At 50.6% G+C, this 15,257-nt stretch overlaps 5 protein-coding genes and 1 non-coding gene across 6 annotated transcripts; 1 reads left to right on the plus strand and 5 right to left on the minus strand.

The window, feature by feature from the left end:
* Nucleotides 1–42: 42 nt before the first annotated feature.
* On the minus strand, nucleotides 43–2,830 carry EJ05DRAFT_8849 (transketolase). The gene is made up of 5 exons (XM_033750038.1): nucleotides 2,528–2,830; nucleotides 2,178–2,262; nucleotides 1,832–2,126; nucleotides 419–1,779; nucleotides 43–368 (listed from the first exon to the last, which is right to left on the minus strand). The coding sequence occupies exons 1-5, from the start codon at nucleotides 2,623–2,625 to the stop codon at nucleotides 252–254; spliced, it is 1,956 nt and encodes a 651-aa protein (XP_033605121.1). The 5' UTR covers nucleotides 2,626–2,830; the 3' UTR covers nucleotides 43–251.
* Nucleotides 2,831–3,649: 819 nt separating this feature from the next.
* EJ05DRAFT_t10 lies at nucleotides 3,650–3,755 on the minus strand. The gene has a single exon. It is a non-coding gene; the product is annotated as a tRNA-Arg (tRNA).
* Nucleotides 3,756–3,913: 158 nt separating this feature from the next.
* EJ05DRAFT_471639 (uncharacterized protein) lies at nucleotides 3,914–7,014 on the minus strand. Its single transcript, XM_033743007.1, has 2 exons — nucleotides 6,680–7,014; nucleotides 3,914–6,624 (listed from the first exon to the last, which is right to left on the minus strand). Exon 2 carries the CDS (start codon nucleotides 6,609–6,611, stop codon nucleotides 4,245–4,247), a length of 2,367 nt encoding a protein of 788 aa, XP_033605122.1. The 5' UTR covers nucleotides 6,612–6,624; nucleotides 6,680–7,014; the 3' UTR covers nucleotides 3,914–4,244.
* A 1,560-nt stretch (nucleotides 7,015–8,574) lies between these two features.
* Nucleotides 8,575–9,331, minus strand: EJ05DRAFT_495541 (uncharacterized protein; the record flags this gene model as incomplete). The annotated part of the gene is made up of 2 exons (XM_033746264.1): nucleotides 8,575–9,062; nucleotides 9,157–9,331. 2 exons carry the CDS (start codon nucleotides 9,329–9,331, stop codon nucleotides 8,575–8,577), a joined length of 663 nt encoding a protein of 220 aa, XP_033605123.1.
* A 668-nt stretch (nucleotides 9,332–9,999) lies between these two features.
* EJ05DRAFT_471643 (uncharacterized protein) lies at nucleotides 10,000–10,900 on the minus strand. The gene is made up of 2 exons (XM_033743008.1): nucleotides 10,736–10,900; nucleotides 10,000–10,680 (listed from the first exon to the last, which is right to left on the minus strand). The coding sequence occupies exons 1-2, from the start codon at nucleotides 10,829–10,831 to the stop codon at nucleotides 10,039–10,041; spliced, it is 738 nt and encodes a 245-aa protein (XP_033605124.1). The 5' UTR covers nucleotides 10,832–10,900; the 3' UTR covers nucleotides 10,000–10,038.
* A 54-nt stretch (nucleotides 10,901–10,954) lies between these two features.
* EJ05DRAFT_447052 (elongation factor 2) lies at nucleotides 10,955–15,016 on the plus strand. Its single transcript, XM_033742260.1, has 6 exons — nucleotides 10,955–11,314; nucleotides 11,369–11,389; nucleotides 11,440–12,386; nucleotides 12,437–13,972; nucleotides 14,024–14,361; nucleotides 14,415–15,016. Exons 1-6 carry the CDS (start codon nucleotides 11,252–11,254, stop codon nucleotides 14,795–14,797), a joined length of 3,288 nt encoding a protein of 1,095 aa, XP_033605125.1. The 5' UTR covers nucleotides 10,955–11,251; the 3' UTR covers nucleotides 14,798–15,016.
* Nucleotides 15,017–15,257: the final 241 nt, after the last annotated feature.

Here is a 15,257-nt window from a genome sequence, read left to right on the forward strand (position 1 = left end):
GAAAGAAGTGTCATAGAGTACAGCAGTGCGTGGTAGCGTCAAATTGACTTTGATATTCGCAAATATCATCGTCAATGGCGATCAGAACACGTGGGTTGAAGCTTCATATCTCAATTTCTATAGGGCTATTTGAAACATTTTACCTCAATCGCTGACGCAGGCCAAGATCCTCGTCCATCGTGTCGTGAAGTGGCTATCCGCGAGCCACGTCTGTCGCATGCACATGTATCGGTAGGCACATCCAAGACTTTTTAGATGAGTTGCTGGAAGGCACGGTTAAGCGGCGAGCGGAGAGGCTTGACGTCCTTGTAGAACTCGACGGTTGCGGCCGCACGCTTAGCGATGCCCTCAGGAGTGAATTCGAATTTCTGGAAACGTCAATAATGTGAAGAGAGTCCGAATCTACGTCTAAACTTACCTTGTAGACCTCCTTGTATGGTCCAGAAGCACCAAATCGGTTAAGACCAAACTGCTCATGACTGTACTTCTCCCATCCGAGAGTGGACATGACCTCAACAGACATGGATGCAATACCGTCGGGGATAACGCTGAGCTTGTACTCCTTGTCCTGGGCATCGAACACTTCGACACAAGGCAGGGATGCGACACGAGCTGGGATACCTTGCTCCTTGAGCACCTTGACGGCCTCAAGACAGAGTGACACCTCGGAACCAGTCGATACTAGGGTGATCTTCGCGTCTTTGTCTTCGAGGGCAACGTAGCCTCCCTTGATGGCTCTCTCGATGGTAGAGCCCTCGAGCTGAGGAAGGTTCTGACGGGTAAGGGCAAGGATAGAAGGAGTGCTCTTGGACGTGAGAGCCATGTAGTAGGCAGCAGAAGTCTCGTTACCGTCAGCTGGGCGCCATACCATCATGTTGGGCAGCGCTCGGAAATGGGCAAGAGTCTCGATAGGCTGATGAGTCGGGCCATCCTCACCAAGACCGATCGAGTCGTGGGTGGCGATGTAAATGACACGCTGGTGTGAGAGGGACGAGAGACGGACAGATCCAGCAGCATATGAGACGAAGTTCAGGAAAGTACCACCAGCAGGAATGATGGTTCCGTAGGCGGATAGACCGTTCATGATACCAGCCATCGCATGCTCACGCACACCATACCGGAGATAACGTCCGGACCAGTCTCCAATGCCAAGGTTGGGGGGTTGGAAGTCGACTGCCTTCTTCCACCGGGTGTTGTTGGAGCCAGTCAGGTCAGCAGATCCGGAGAGGAGTTCAGGCACGGCTTCGTAGATGGCCTCTAGTACTGACTCTGAAAGCTTACGCGAGGCAATGGCGGCATCACCTGGCTTGTATGTTGGCAGCTTATCTTGCCATCCCTCTGGTAGGTCTCCCTTCAGACGACGGGTGAGGTCCTTGTGTAGGTCTCCGTGCTCCTTGCCATAGCTTTCGAAAAGCTTGTTCCACTCTTGTTCAGCAGCAGCGCCGTCTGCGGCATGCTTGTGGTACAGGTCCGTGACTTCTTGAGGGACGACAAAGGTCTTCTCAGGGTCGAATCCGAACTTCTGCTTGACTTGCTGAATATCGTCGGACTTGAGAGGGTTTCCGTGAACACCGCCGGTACCCTGAAGCTTGGAGCCGAAACCGATGGTGGTTGTGAGGCGGATCATGGAAGGCTTGTCCTTCACTTCCTTGGCTGCCTTGATAGCGGCCTCAATACCCTCGAGGTCGTTGTCACCATCCTTGACCCACTGGACGTGCCAGCCATATGACTCGAATCGCTTCGTAACGTCTTCAGTGAAAGCACACTTGGTGTCGCCGTCTGCAGATTAATTAGTCGGTCATGTTTTTCAAAACTCAATCATCATGCTAACCAATAGAGATATGGTTGTCGTCGTATACGGCAATCAGGTTGCCTAGCTGCAGGTGACCAGCAGTGCTAGCAGCTTCACTGGCGATACCCTCCATGGCGCATCCATCACCAAAGAACATGTAGATGTGGTTGTTCACCAGCTCGAATCCGGGCTTGTTGAACACAGCAGCGGTGTGCTGTTGTGCAATAGCCAGACCGACGGCATTGGCGAAACCCTGACCCAGAGGACCGGTTGTGACCTCAACACCTGGGGTATCATGTGCTTCCGGGTGACCTGGGGTGATGCTGTCGATTTGCTGCTATCTATGAGCGAGGAAGCCATTGTGAACCACACTCTTGGTACTTACGCGGAAGTTCTTTAGGTCATCTAGAGAGACGCCGTAGCCGAAAAGGTGTAGCAAAGCATACTGGAGCATGCATCCATGTCCGTTCCTATGAGAATAGAGTTAGCGTCAGCTTACAACAGCTGTGTCGATTCGAATGTGCAACCCGCACGACTGCCAATGGCTAGAGATCGACATCCGGGTACTTTGAGCAAACTTCTCTTCCGCTCGTCACACAAAGATCCTTATCAGCAATGCTGACAAGAGGCAATCACGCCCCGAGTAAGCCAACACCGGCTGTCCTCGATCCTTCGAAGCTCCCAGTACCATCCCACTGCCTCGCTTGCTACAGATATGAAAAGGCTAGGACGTACGATAGCACGAAACGATCGCGATTCAACCAGTCGGGGTTTTTTGGGTTGAAAGTCATGAACTTGTTGAAGAGGACGTGGGCGACTGGCGCCATGCCCATAGGGGCTCCGGGATGACCGGAGTTCGCAGCGGCGGTAGCATCGATCTAGGATAGCAGAATGATTAGATTGTATTGTCAATTTGACGCTGGCTTTGATGGCTGGGGAGAATTGGCCGAAAGAACAAAGGGTACTGTATGTTGAGCTGAGAGCTCATCAATAGTGGGGTAGGGTAGTAGCGGGAAGCTGAAGGATAGATAGAGTGGAAGTACTTACGGCGAGGGTACGGATTGTGTTGATGGCAAGCTGGTCAACGTCTGTGTAGCCCATGGTGAAAGGCGGATTGAATGGGTATAATTGGGATATTGTAGTCGGAAGAAAAGTTTCGGAGGGAGAGAGGGAGACGATAAAAAGAAACAGAGCAACAGGAACTGCGTTGTTGGGCTTGGCTTGCCCCTCCATCCATGATGAAATGTCCACGCTAGTTGGGGGGACCCGCCCAGTTACAATTCATCTGTGACTTTTGTAGCATGGCACTTGGCATTCCTCAACCCGCAATTTGAGATGTATATATCTGGATATATATATATATATATATATATCCTGAGTATGGATAGCCATGGGGTTGTAAGAGCTCTGCGAGTTTAGGTTCATTCGTACATACGTACAAGAAACAGTTATAGTCTGTGCTAGAAAGTAGTAGTATATAATCAATACCTCCTTATTCATATACACGAAATACCACCGACTCTATTGGATAAAGATAAATACCAACATATCCCATAGAGCAAGGTCTATTTATGTATGTATTAGAATGGACCGATCCAGTGCTTAGTAACAGTGCGACGGATTCCACCAGTAATTAGTAAACACTATTGACACATCGCCACGGACGACCGGTCGCGGAAGTGTCTCCGACATCGCGTCGGCGCCTAAGGCAGAAGGACTTGAAGACCCTTACCCTCTTGGCATATCCGGCTTACCACATTAAGCCACCTCCGGCCACATCTCCATATAATCCATTCATTCATTCATTATTACCCCCAAGAAACCACAAAACCCAACCAAAAAACAAGTAAAAGGAACAGGGGATACTGAGGGTCGAACTCAGAACCTCTTGATCTCACATCCCATGTACATACAATACATACATCATCGTAGTCAAGCACTCTGACCATTGAGCTATATCCCCATTTCGTTGACCGTGCACTCGTTTCATGCGCCATAAAAAGTATTAAAATCCCTTGTCCACTTAGGTCTCTGCAGCGTATTGTGTCACGATCGATGATGAATAATGGTGGCACAGTTGGGAATGAACAATGTATGATGTACTGCTAAATTTTTCATTTCATTTCCAAATTAAAACTATGATACAATGCCACTTTGATATCGTGGATGCGGATTTTGCTCTGATAGGTTCTATGCAATGCTAGAAAGAGTGCTCACGATGCCCACCCACCTACCCAGACCCAGACCTGGACCGAAAAAGCTTGCAAGAAATCAAATGAATGGGGTATCTTTGCTGTTTACAATTGACGCAAAGGAAACGTGGTTTTTTGTGTGTATGTGTGTGTGCGTGTCTCACCTGGAGGACGGACCACCAATACCATATTAAAAGACCCCCCTTCCCCAGAAATAAAGAGGTCGCGACCTGCAGCCTACAGATCCTCATTATCCCACCCTACGAGACCGAGAGAAACAGATCCTGTCCCCGGCGCGTCGGCGTGATGCGCGGCGCCCACATCGGGCTCTTCAACGGGCCGAACATATCCGCACTGCCAGGCCCAGACTTGACCGCGAGCTGCGAGTACGTGACCTGCTGAGGCAGCGTGCCATCACTACCCACTCTGCTATGCGTCGTGTTGCTGGAGCGGAGACTAGACGAGATCGGGCTGACAAACAGGCGCTTTTCGAGATCCTGAGCTGCGTCGTCGCCGCGGCGCTTCTGTAGCAGTGAGGGTCGCGTGTCGAGTGTGAGGGAGCCATGTGAGCTGCGGGGACTGCGGGGGACGGCTTGATTGGATGCGCGAGGGATCTTGGGGTATTTCAGCCCGGAGATGGGCGATTCTGGGATGGCGGGTAGAGTCTTTTCTTCGTCTGATGGGGGCGTGGGCTCGTCCATGTCGGCGGTCTCGAAGGTCGTGCAGGAAGCCATTGAGTCCCGGACGGATGCCGACTTGTGCGTCGAGCTCCGAGACAGCGGTGTGGATGTTTTGGTTGAGCCGGCTGTGCCGATATCTATGATTCTTGGTGACTTGCTCGGTTTGTCAACTTTTCCAGCACCAGCCGTACTTCGTGGGCTGGCGTAGTACTTCGGTACATAACCTTCGGAACCGTCGGTGCTAGTACTATCGTTGCTGCCACGTTTTCGGCTCGTTGTTGGTGGTGTTCCCACTAGGTTCGCCATATTTGGTGTTCTAGGAGGGACTTCGGTCGCTGGTGATGTATACTCGGGGGCCGCAAACACTCTTGTAGGCAGTGGCTTTGCGGACAATGGCTTTGGAGGTAGTATTGGGGAAGACGCTTGTGAAAGGAAGGTCTCAAAGTTTGGTAGCAGAGGTGTCCGTGACTGTCTGATGGGTATGTTGAGAGACAACACGGGCGGCTCCTTAGGCCCGCCTAAGCTGGATTTGATGGGAGCAGGGGTGAACGGCATAGATGGCTCTGACGCTGACGGCGCCTTCGGAACGGACACTGGAATTGGAGGAACAGGAAAAGGCGGAGGCGGCGTGGGTGGATGGCTTACTTGACGCATTGAGTGGTTTAGTGGCCGAGGCACCATTGTAGGGTCTGCAAAGGGGCTCATTTGAGTGGGTGGGGTTGGAAGTTCAGTCAGAGCATTCGCTGCTGAGAGTCGAGCAAGGGGCGGGCGAGCCGCTTGACTCTGCCGCACTGATCTGCTGTATCGATCTTCTTCGAACACTGTCAGACCAGACGCCGTACTCGTTGGACGAGCGAGCTGAGGTGAAGGCTTTGCCGGGAGAAGACGTGAGACTGTTCTCGTGCTTCTCATGCTATCTGGAGACGTTCCAAGATCCGACTCTGGACTAATAGCCAAACCAATCTGCTCCACTGGAATATCTGGATTGATCCACTGTGATCTTGGTCGCTGGTCGTTCAATTGCAGCCTGGGAAGATTCGTCCGTACTGGCGCCAGGCCGACGACGGACCGACGCGGTGACGGAGTTGTCGACCTTGGAGGCGCGGGAGCTATACCAACTCCTCCAGGGCCACTGCGAGGATCTCTTAACACCTTAAAAGGCAACATGAGTGGCTTCAAGGATGAATTACCCTCCCCATCGCGGCTTCCTGGAGGACTTCGTTTTTCACTTTTGTTTTCCATACGATCAAATTTCGCTTGCTCCATAGCTCGTCGTCTTCGCCGTTGCTGAGTACAGGTCACAAGAATGATTGCACCAGTAGCGAGGATAAGAGCCGAGGCCCCAGCAACGGATATGCCCACGATCTGAGGGGTGCTCAATGGTCCCGTGGAGTGAGGTGCTGGTGCTACCGCAGCTGACGGCCCCGGTGTAGCATCCGAAGCTGCACCTGGAGTCTCATTTGGAATTGATGTCGTTATTGGCGTAGGCATGTACGGCCACAACATCATCGTACCTTTTACTTCTGACGTACTCGATGTAATTAACGGTGGGGCTGTTGACACGGTCGTTGATGGAGGGAACCGGGTGATGGGTATTGAGCCCATAGTTCGCTGGACTGCCTTTGGCTGACCAACGCAGACGTTATATATACGTGATGCTTCCTCCTTATCACTCTGGCAGTTCATGTAGAAGCACCGCAATGCCGCTTCTCCGAAAGTGAAGCCGTTGCTGTCATAGGCTGCGCAGTAGCACTGGATGTCGTTCGTGCCACTATCTTTACAATCAGAAGAAAAAGTCGTCGCTAGAGACTCGCGCAGACACTCCCTTGCACACTCTGGTACAACAGACAACTCGTATGGAATTTCAGCATCATGAATGCTTTGAGGATATGCTAAAGACACAGGAAATGCCGTGGCAATGAGAAGAGCGCAGAGTCTAAGAATCATAACTGTACAAGATCTGTTGCCTGATCAGTTCTCATGCGATGGCATTGATCTGACGGAGAAGTACTGACCTGAGAGAAATTGAGAGGGCATGGGAAACCAAAGAACAGGCCGATCAACGGCTGAAACTGATACAGGCAAAGAAACAACAGAGAAGTATTAAGGAAAGTTGTCAAACGACAAACGTCAGAAAGAAGGAAAGAATTCGCATCCAATGTACAAGCACGGCCGCTGGTAGGCTGTGTGCATAAGTAGTAATACTCTATGTTTGGGACTCGCCCAGATGTCTGTACCCGTGCTTACCAGAAGCGCCGGCACTCTGTCATGGCTGGTAGCCCTGCATGATGGAAAGCAATAGAGGCGTTTGTTGGCGCTCATGATGACGGACGAGACAGATTGATGCAGAGATGGATGTTCGCTTGTTGTTGCCGCCAGCATTCATTCGAGAGGGCTGAGCGCGTATGATGGGGGCTAAGACTGATCGGGACTAGTGCAGCGCTTCCAGCAACCTCAACAGCCTCACAACTCATCATCTCTACTGAGACCAGTTCGCTCAACTCTCCAATCCAGTCCTGCGTTCTCCAAAATGACATATTTACCATAGCTATACTATCCCAGCGCTAAGCCTCTCACCTGATCAGTGGTGCGGCTCTTGTCCGGCATTGGTCTGAGGCTTCATGGCGTAGTGCCATGACGAAACGGACGATGAAGCGTCTTGAGAGCACGACTGCCAGAGAAGCGCGTGTACGACGAGTCCAAGACATACATACATGGCGGCCACATGCTGGGTGCTGCAATTGTTGCCGAGTCTTTCGGAGGAGTCGTTTCCGGCGCCTGCTGCACTTCGAACCTTCGAACCTTCAAGGCTGCACGTTCTGGATGAAGAAAAGTTGGTTGCTTACACTCAACGCTAGTGTACGATCTGGCAATGGTTGAATGGTAGTGGCTCGCTTGAGAGTTTATGCTTACTACTGCACGAATGCCGGCTGATGGATCCACCGGATCAGGCAAAGCGAAAGGCTGTGCAAACATGTTTCAGAACAATAGGTAGTATGTATGCAGTAGGTAGCCAGCTAGTACTGCGAAGTTACAGCTCACGAGTCAAGAGTGGGATGGCATGACCGGGCCGTACCTACTGCTACTCAGCCTCATATTCTACATGGATGCAAGAAGTTGTATATATGTACTTCGCCTAGGCCACTTCCGGTAAAGTGAAGGCCCGATCACTAGATCTTGCATGTAAATACTCCAGACTATGTTCCCAAAACGGTCATTCGATGTACAGATCGAGGCACATACATCGCATCGTCTTGGGATTCAGGCAATCCGGGTCCTGCTAAGCCTATATTGCTTCAAACTGAGTTGGACATTAGGGCAGTCGGGCTTCAGAACGCCCCACTTCATCAGCAGTTTGTCTCATATTCATGGATGTATTGTCAGTCTCATGCAGCTGGTGGAGATGATATGCGCACTACATTTGACGATACTACGTTATATATTAGCCCTGCAAGCATTTCTTGATGTAACCTAAAATCAACATTTGATATAGCTCGTGTTTCGCAGCTCTGTTAACAAGCATCCTCCTAGTCTCTGCTACTGCTAATCCCGCTCGCCATTACTTTCCCTTTGTGATAAATCCATCGCACTCTAGTCGCGTCTGTCGCCGATATTATCCGCACTCGCACGTATGGTAGTCGTTCCAAGTCACGAACACCGTGATCGTGGGTGGCGCATGTGACGATTGGTGACTGGTTTGCACCGGAAGCCCAGACGAATTTAGAGCAAGGTCAGGTCCATGTCGCCATTCTACTAGTATACCATGATGCTTGGTAGGCATGGTACTGAGTGTTGTAGTAATCTTTCAAGGAAGCAATGTTGCCTACTGAGAAGCTGAAGATCTTGCAGGGTTGTCCGCTGCCTTTTTATACCCTGAACGATGTAGTTTCACGGGGCGGACAAATCTTGCTCAGGGCGCAAGTAGATCTCGCACTCGATCGATTCTTTTCATAGCCCCTTCAAGTCTGTCTAGTCTCTTTCTCTTGTCATCGTCTCTTTTCTCCAGCATCTCAACCCGCTCCTCGAGCTTGGCTCTGGCTTTACGCTCTGTAGCCACCATCTCGTTTGCCTGCTGAAAGAGCTGCACCGACAGATCCTCGATCTCGGTATTCATTTGTGTGAGCTTGCCTTCTGCCTTCTGGCGCAGGTCCTGTTCACGTTGGAGGGCAATTTGGAGGTCCGCCTCTGATCGACTGGACACTGTAGAAAGATGTGCAATTGAGCGTCGGGAAAGGAGGTTCGAGAAACGTGATTGTAGTTTGGTCTCTACTGGTGGAGTCGTGACGGGTTCGTTCAGTGCTGCTTCCACAGGCGTAGAGGTGAGATCCGAAGGCGATATGGGGGATTGCGAGGTTTTAAGCCTTTGTAACTGATCTTCATAATCTGCCAACTTGTCCACTATTCGTAAATTGAGGTCAGCATTGCTTGTAAATGGGACTAGGTCTGAAACGCAGCCAAGGCGACCAGTAACTATCGCAAAAAGGAAGCGTACCCGCAGCGGTGGCCTTTTCCGTGAGTATTCGGACTTGAGTCTCCAACTCCAGTATTCTTCTCTTAGCTTCTGGCATGGTATCACATCGTGGACATGCATGTCCTCCCGTAGCTTGTGGCGCCATCAACGGTGTCGCAGTTCCAGTGCGCATGCGAGGTATCGTCGAAACAGACATTGCGCGCGGGCGTGTTGCAGCAGCGCTTCACGATTTGGCAGTATATTGGAAAAATCGGTGAGTAGAAACGCGCGAGCTGGAATGTAGCTTTTGTGAAGACAGTTTCGTGACGAAGGAAAAGGATGTGGGTAGTAGTTGATTTAATATGTAGTATGTATGTGGCAGCGCAGGTATTAGGTGGCAGAAGCACAAAAGCGACGATAATAGCCTCAGCAAAGAGTCCGATCAGCATGATCTGTCACTTCAGGGTTCTAGTGGGGGGGCTGGGGCTCCGGGGGGGCTCCACCATCGCTAAAGATGGCTGCCCTGTCTCACTATTATGCCTCTTTTGCTGGGCTGATCGCGCGTATCATGCGTGCCAAACATGCGAGTCATGCAAAAGCCGTTGGACGAACCCGCCGATCTGCAAATGGATCTGCAAATCTATTTATTATCATTACTTTTTGCCGTCGTCAGAGTTCAGACAACATAATGCCTTCACACTGCTGCTGGCTAGCTCTTTGTATCGATTCGACCACCAATTGTGAAGTTTTGTATCTTCATGGCTGTCCCAGCCCCTTAACACCGTGTGAAACTCGGCCATCCAGGAGCGCTCCAAAATTGCACGCCTCTTACGAACTTGGCCAAGGAGAATTATTATGCTATTTGATGCGATTGTGCACGCACACGCGGCTGAACATATCTAATTTTGCTTCATATTTCCGACCTCATATCTCTGCACGGAGCACGCCCTCCAGCCATGCAGCACCAGCTTGTACACCGTCAACAATTCTTATGTGTCGACCACCTACTTCTCCCAAGGCTTCAACACACGCTTCTCTTACCATTTCATTCATGCCTGCCATGCCTGCACATCCTAAACAGATAGCTCCAACCGACCCTTTCTGTAGCAATCGGTGGACTGCGTCCTTCATGCGCTTCCGGACCACTTCTGCAGGCGCATCATGGAGATCGCTTGCATTGAGACCCGTAGTCTCAACTCCGGCGAACCTCTTGCTGTCTGTGCTATGCGTGCCCAAGAACTCGGCCACTGCCTCCGTCAAGATATCCTCCCAAGCCTTTCCCGTACTAACTATGCCAAACTTCTCAGAAGGGGCGATGATCTGTAGAGCTAGACCCACACTGGCCTCAAATATGCCCGTAACAGGCTGTGATGTGTCACTTGCGGCAATGTGCTTCTTAAGAATATGAACCAGAGGGTGTTGCGAGTAGCACGCGACAAGGAAGGAATCGTATCGATCGAGAAGAGGGATCAAGGCAGGCTCGCAATGCTTCGCACTCTCAGCAGCATCATCTTCGTTGTTGATACTTTTCGGACCTGAAGGTGCTGTGAAATATCCGTAATGTGTCTACGCCTTACATATTAGCCATGTTGACAGGAGCCCTCTGGGATGCCATATGAACATCTTCGAACTGTAGCTGCTTCACGAGCGGCACAAGGGCCGTTGTCATGGACTCTGTCGTGTTCGGATTGATGATCAGGATGGACCGTTTCGTCATTGTGGCAGTATTAATCCCAGACAGAGTTTGGGTGTTCTTGAGTAGAGAGTACCCAAGATTGGGCTGGTGGGGTAGGTACATCTATCTCATCCATCCATGCAGGTACACGCTAAAAACCCTCGAGTTTTTGCCAGCATGTGACGTCGCCTATTGCAAGTTTGCTGTCCCAGAAACTTATAATCAATACCAGGCAAATCTTACATAGAAATTTCGCTTGCTCATGGAATATAGAACGAATTTGCATGGAAATCTATGTTGCACGAGCATTCTGCGCTGTATACTTGACCGAAGACCTTCTGGTTGAGTCAGAGTGATTCAGACTGAGCACAGCTGCGCGCCACACGCTTCCGAAAGACTATAAAACACGACGACGTATCATAATATCGGTCCCGACTGTGATACTGATATACGCCAGCCACAATGCCGGTCGTCAATCCTGAAAAATTGGTTCATCTGCAGCAGGCAGCAAAGGGAATACGAAATGTTTGTAAACCACCTTTCCATAATTTGATATACATGTGTTGACCTAAAGGTTAGATATGCATTCTCGCCCATGTGGTTAGTATCATTGATGGCGTTGCGATCCAGAACTCTCCTGACCAATCTAGGACCATGGTAAAACCTCACTCACGGATGCGTTGATCGCCACCAATGGTATCATATCTCCAAAATTGGCAGGGAAGATCCGATATCTCGACTCTCGACCGGATGAGCAGCTTCGTGGCATCACCATGGAGTCATCAGCGATCTCCTTGTACTTTGCCCTACTACGCCGTTCCAGTCCTGATGCAGCACCGGAACAAAAAGAGTTCTTGATCAACCTCATAGATTCTCCTGGTCACATTGATTTTAGCAGTGAAGTTTCTACTGCATCGCGGTTATGTGATGGCGCTGTTGTCCTTGTGGACGCTGTGGAGGGAGTATGCAGTCAAACAGTTACCGTTCTGAGGCATTGTTGGGTCGAAAAACTCAAGCCTATCCTCGTCATCAATAAGATGGACCGTCTCATCACGGAGTTGAAAATGAGCCCTGGAGAAGCTTATACTCACCTGAGTCAACTACTTGAGCAAGTAAATGCCGTCATGGGTAGTTTCTTCCAGGGGGAGCGCATGGAATACGATCTACAATGGCGAAATCGTGTCGAAGAGCGGGTAACACTTGCTGCTTCTGCACGAGCGCAAGAAAGGGCGGAGAATGTTGCGTCTGCTGCAAATGATACTTCGTCAGAAACAACTACAAACGAGTACGAAGAAAAGGATGACGAGGATATCTATTTTGCCCCGGAAAACAACAACGTCATCTTCAGCAGTGCAGTAGACGGTTGGGCTTTCACTGTGAAACAGTTCTCTGCGATCTACGAGAAAAAGCTTGGGATGAAACGTGCCAATCTGGAAAAGGTCCTCTGGGGTGACTTCTATCTAGAGCCGAAGACGAGGCGTGTGCTTGCGCCAAAGCATCTCAAGGGACGTAATCTCAAACCTATGTTCGTACAGCTTGTACTGGATAACATATGGGCGGTGTATGAGGCGACAACAGGTGGAGACAAGGGCAAAGGGTGAGTTGATCTGGACTTGTCCCCTTCAAATGCGAGCTGACCTGCCGTAGGGATCCAGCAACTGTGGAAAAAATAACAAAGTCTCTCGGCATATCCGTACCGCCTCATATTCTTCGGTCCAGAGATCCACGTGCGCTATTGACTACTGTATTCGCATCCTGGCTGCCACTTTCCACAGCCGTACTGGTGTCTGTGATCGAGTACCTACCACCACCTGATGATGCGCAACATACCCGACTTCCAGCTATTATTGACGCTTCTCCCGGTGCAGATCATGTTGACCAGAAGGTTCGCACTGCGATGACAGAGTTCAAGAAGGAGAAAGGAGACCCGGTAGTCGCTTATGTCAGTAAGATGGTTGCGATACGGCAAAGTGAACTGCCAGAGAACAAGAGGAGAGGTGGTGCCCTCACGGCTGAAGAAGCAAGAGAACTTGGCCGTAAGAAACGCGCAGAAATTGCGAAAGCTCAAGCTTCAGCAAATGGCACCAGCACTGATCTCGGAAACATGACTACTACACTCGATTCGATGACCATGCGAGAAGACGGGGGAGAACAGGAGGAGACAGACCCTCCGGAAGAAGACGAAGACCCCGAGCACTTGATTGGATTTGCTAGGTTGTATTCTGGCTCTCTCACAGTTGGCGACGAAGTCTTCGTACTACCACCCAAGTTCACACCTCAACATCCCCACCAGCGACCTGAACCCCAAAAGGTCACCATCACAGCCTTGTATCTCTTGATGGGACGCGGCCTGGAACCACTGAAGTCAGTACCGGCAGGCGTCGTATTTGGAGTAGCTGGACTAGCAGGACACATCCTCAAGTCTGGAACACTTTGCAGCCAGCTAGAAGGCTCGGTCAATCTCGCAGGTGTCAACATGGGTAGTAAGCCGATCGTCAGAGTAGCTTTGGAGCCTGAGAATCCCAGTGATTTGGACAAGATGATCAACGGACTCCGCATGCTGGAACAGAGCGATCCCTGTGCCGAATACGAAGTTTTGGAAAGCGGTGAGCACGTCATTCTTACTGCTGGTGAGCTCCACCTGGAGCGATGTATCAAGGATCTCAGAGAACGTTTCGCAAAATGCGAGATCCAAGCTGGCGAGCCTATCGTGCCCTACCGCGAAAGTATAGTCAGCGCAGCGGAGATGAACCCATCAAAGGACAAAGATCTTCCTCGCGGGACGGTCGTCGGCCTGACAAACTCCAAACAAGTGTCAATACGACTTCGTGTGCGACCTTTGCCGGCATCCGTTACTGAATTCCTGAGTAGAAATGCACGCCCGATTCGGAACCTATACTCGAATCGGCGCAGCGAGGACCACAACTCGGAGAGCACGACAACATCTAGAGCCACTTCTCCAAATCGTGAAGAAGCCAGAGATGCAGCAGATGATATCTTGGATTCGGGCGCGGACCTGGCACTAGAGGAATTCAAGGAACAACTATTGGCTGCGTTTGCTGAGGCAAAAGGAGAGCGTGAAGTATGGAAAGGGGTCATCGATCGCATTGCTGCGTTTGGACCACGGCGTGTGGGACCAAATCTGCTTATAGACTCAACAAAGGATGGTATATTAAGTAGAGCGTAAGTTTCTGTTCGCAGTCTGCTCAGCATATGTACTAATTATCAATGCAGCCTCGAGACATCCGACGAGCATGCTGCAGACGATGAAGGGGGTAAAAGAGTGGCTACGAGTTTGGTTCCCGGAGACTTCCAAGACAAAATTACATATGCCTTCCAGCTTGCTACAGCGCAGGGGCCTCTCTGCAACGAGCCAGTGCAAGGAGTCGCTGTCTTCTTAGAAGAAGTTGGCTTGCATCTACCAGACGAGGAAGAATCTTCGTCTCGAGACAAGCTTGGCCGACTTACCGGCGAAGTCATAAGGACTGTGCGAGAATCGATTCGTCAAGGATTCCTGGACTGGAGTCCACGTATGCTTTTGGCGATGTACAGCTGTGAGATTCAAGCATCAAGTGAGCATCACCATGGAATGTTTCGATTCATCAAAGACTAATTGTATTCATAGCCGAGGTCCTTGGCCGAGTCTATGCTGTAATAACACGACGTAGAGGCCGGATTGTGTCTGAAGAGATGAAAGAAGGCACGCCATTCTTCTCGATCGTTTCGTTGCTGCCAGTTGCAGAGTCGTTTGGATTCAGCGAAGAGATTCGGAAGCGCACATCGGGAGCTGCGTCTCCTCAACTAATCTTCCATGGATTTGAGATGCTGGACGAAGACCCATTCTGGGTGCCTTTTACAGAAGACGACTTGGAGGATCTTGGCGAGCTAGCGGATAAGGAAAACGTGGCTAAGCGGTACATGGACAGGGTGCGCAAGCGCAAGGGTCTTTTCATTCAGGGGCAGAAGCTGGTAGAGAATGCAGAGAAGCAGAAGACACTCAAAAGGTGAGGAGGGCATGATGAGCAGGATGCGGCGCATACGTGTCTTGACGAGAATGTTGGGTTTCAGATGGCTATATAGAGGATGCGATCCGACATGGGGCAGTGAGGCAGTGAATGGGAAGGGAGGAGTAGGACTTGGCACTAGAGTGAATGAATGAATGAATGCCATGTTGATGTCAACAACACTGTGTTATACTTACAATACAGTAGCATGTCTGCAGGACCGGAGAAATATGCTCATTAGAAGCGCGGCAATATAGAAAGGACACTTGTGGTAGTGATTGTGCAGTCTGCGCCCAAAGCCCCCTCTTAAGCAGCAACTCTAAAGTGTCAAAAACCCCCTTTAAAGTGTAGATCGGCAGTGAAACGCGCTAAGCTGGACGAAGCACGGGACCTGCTTGTGACTTGCGACTGTCCCCCCCCCGGACGTCCCCCAGATGTCCGAAAATAAACTCCTGTTCAGCTCC

This window comes from Pseudovirgaria hyperparasitica (genome assembly GCF_010093815.1).
Source record: "Pseudovirgaria hyperparasitica strain CBS 121739 unplaced genomic scaffold EJ05scaffold_1, whole genome shotgun sequence".
Lineage (NCBI taxonomy): Eukaryota > Fungi > Ascomycota > Dothideomycetes > Acrospermales > Acrospermaceae > Pseudovirgaria > Pseudovirgaria hyperparasitica.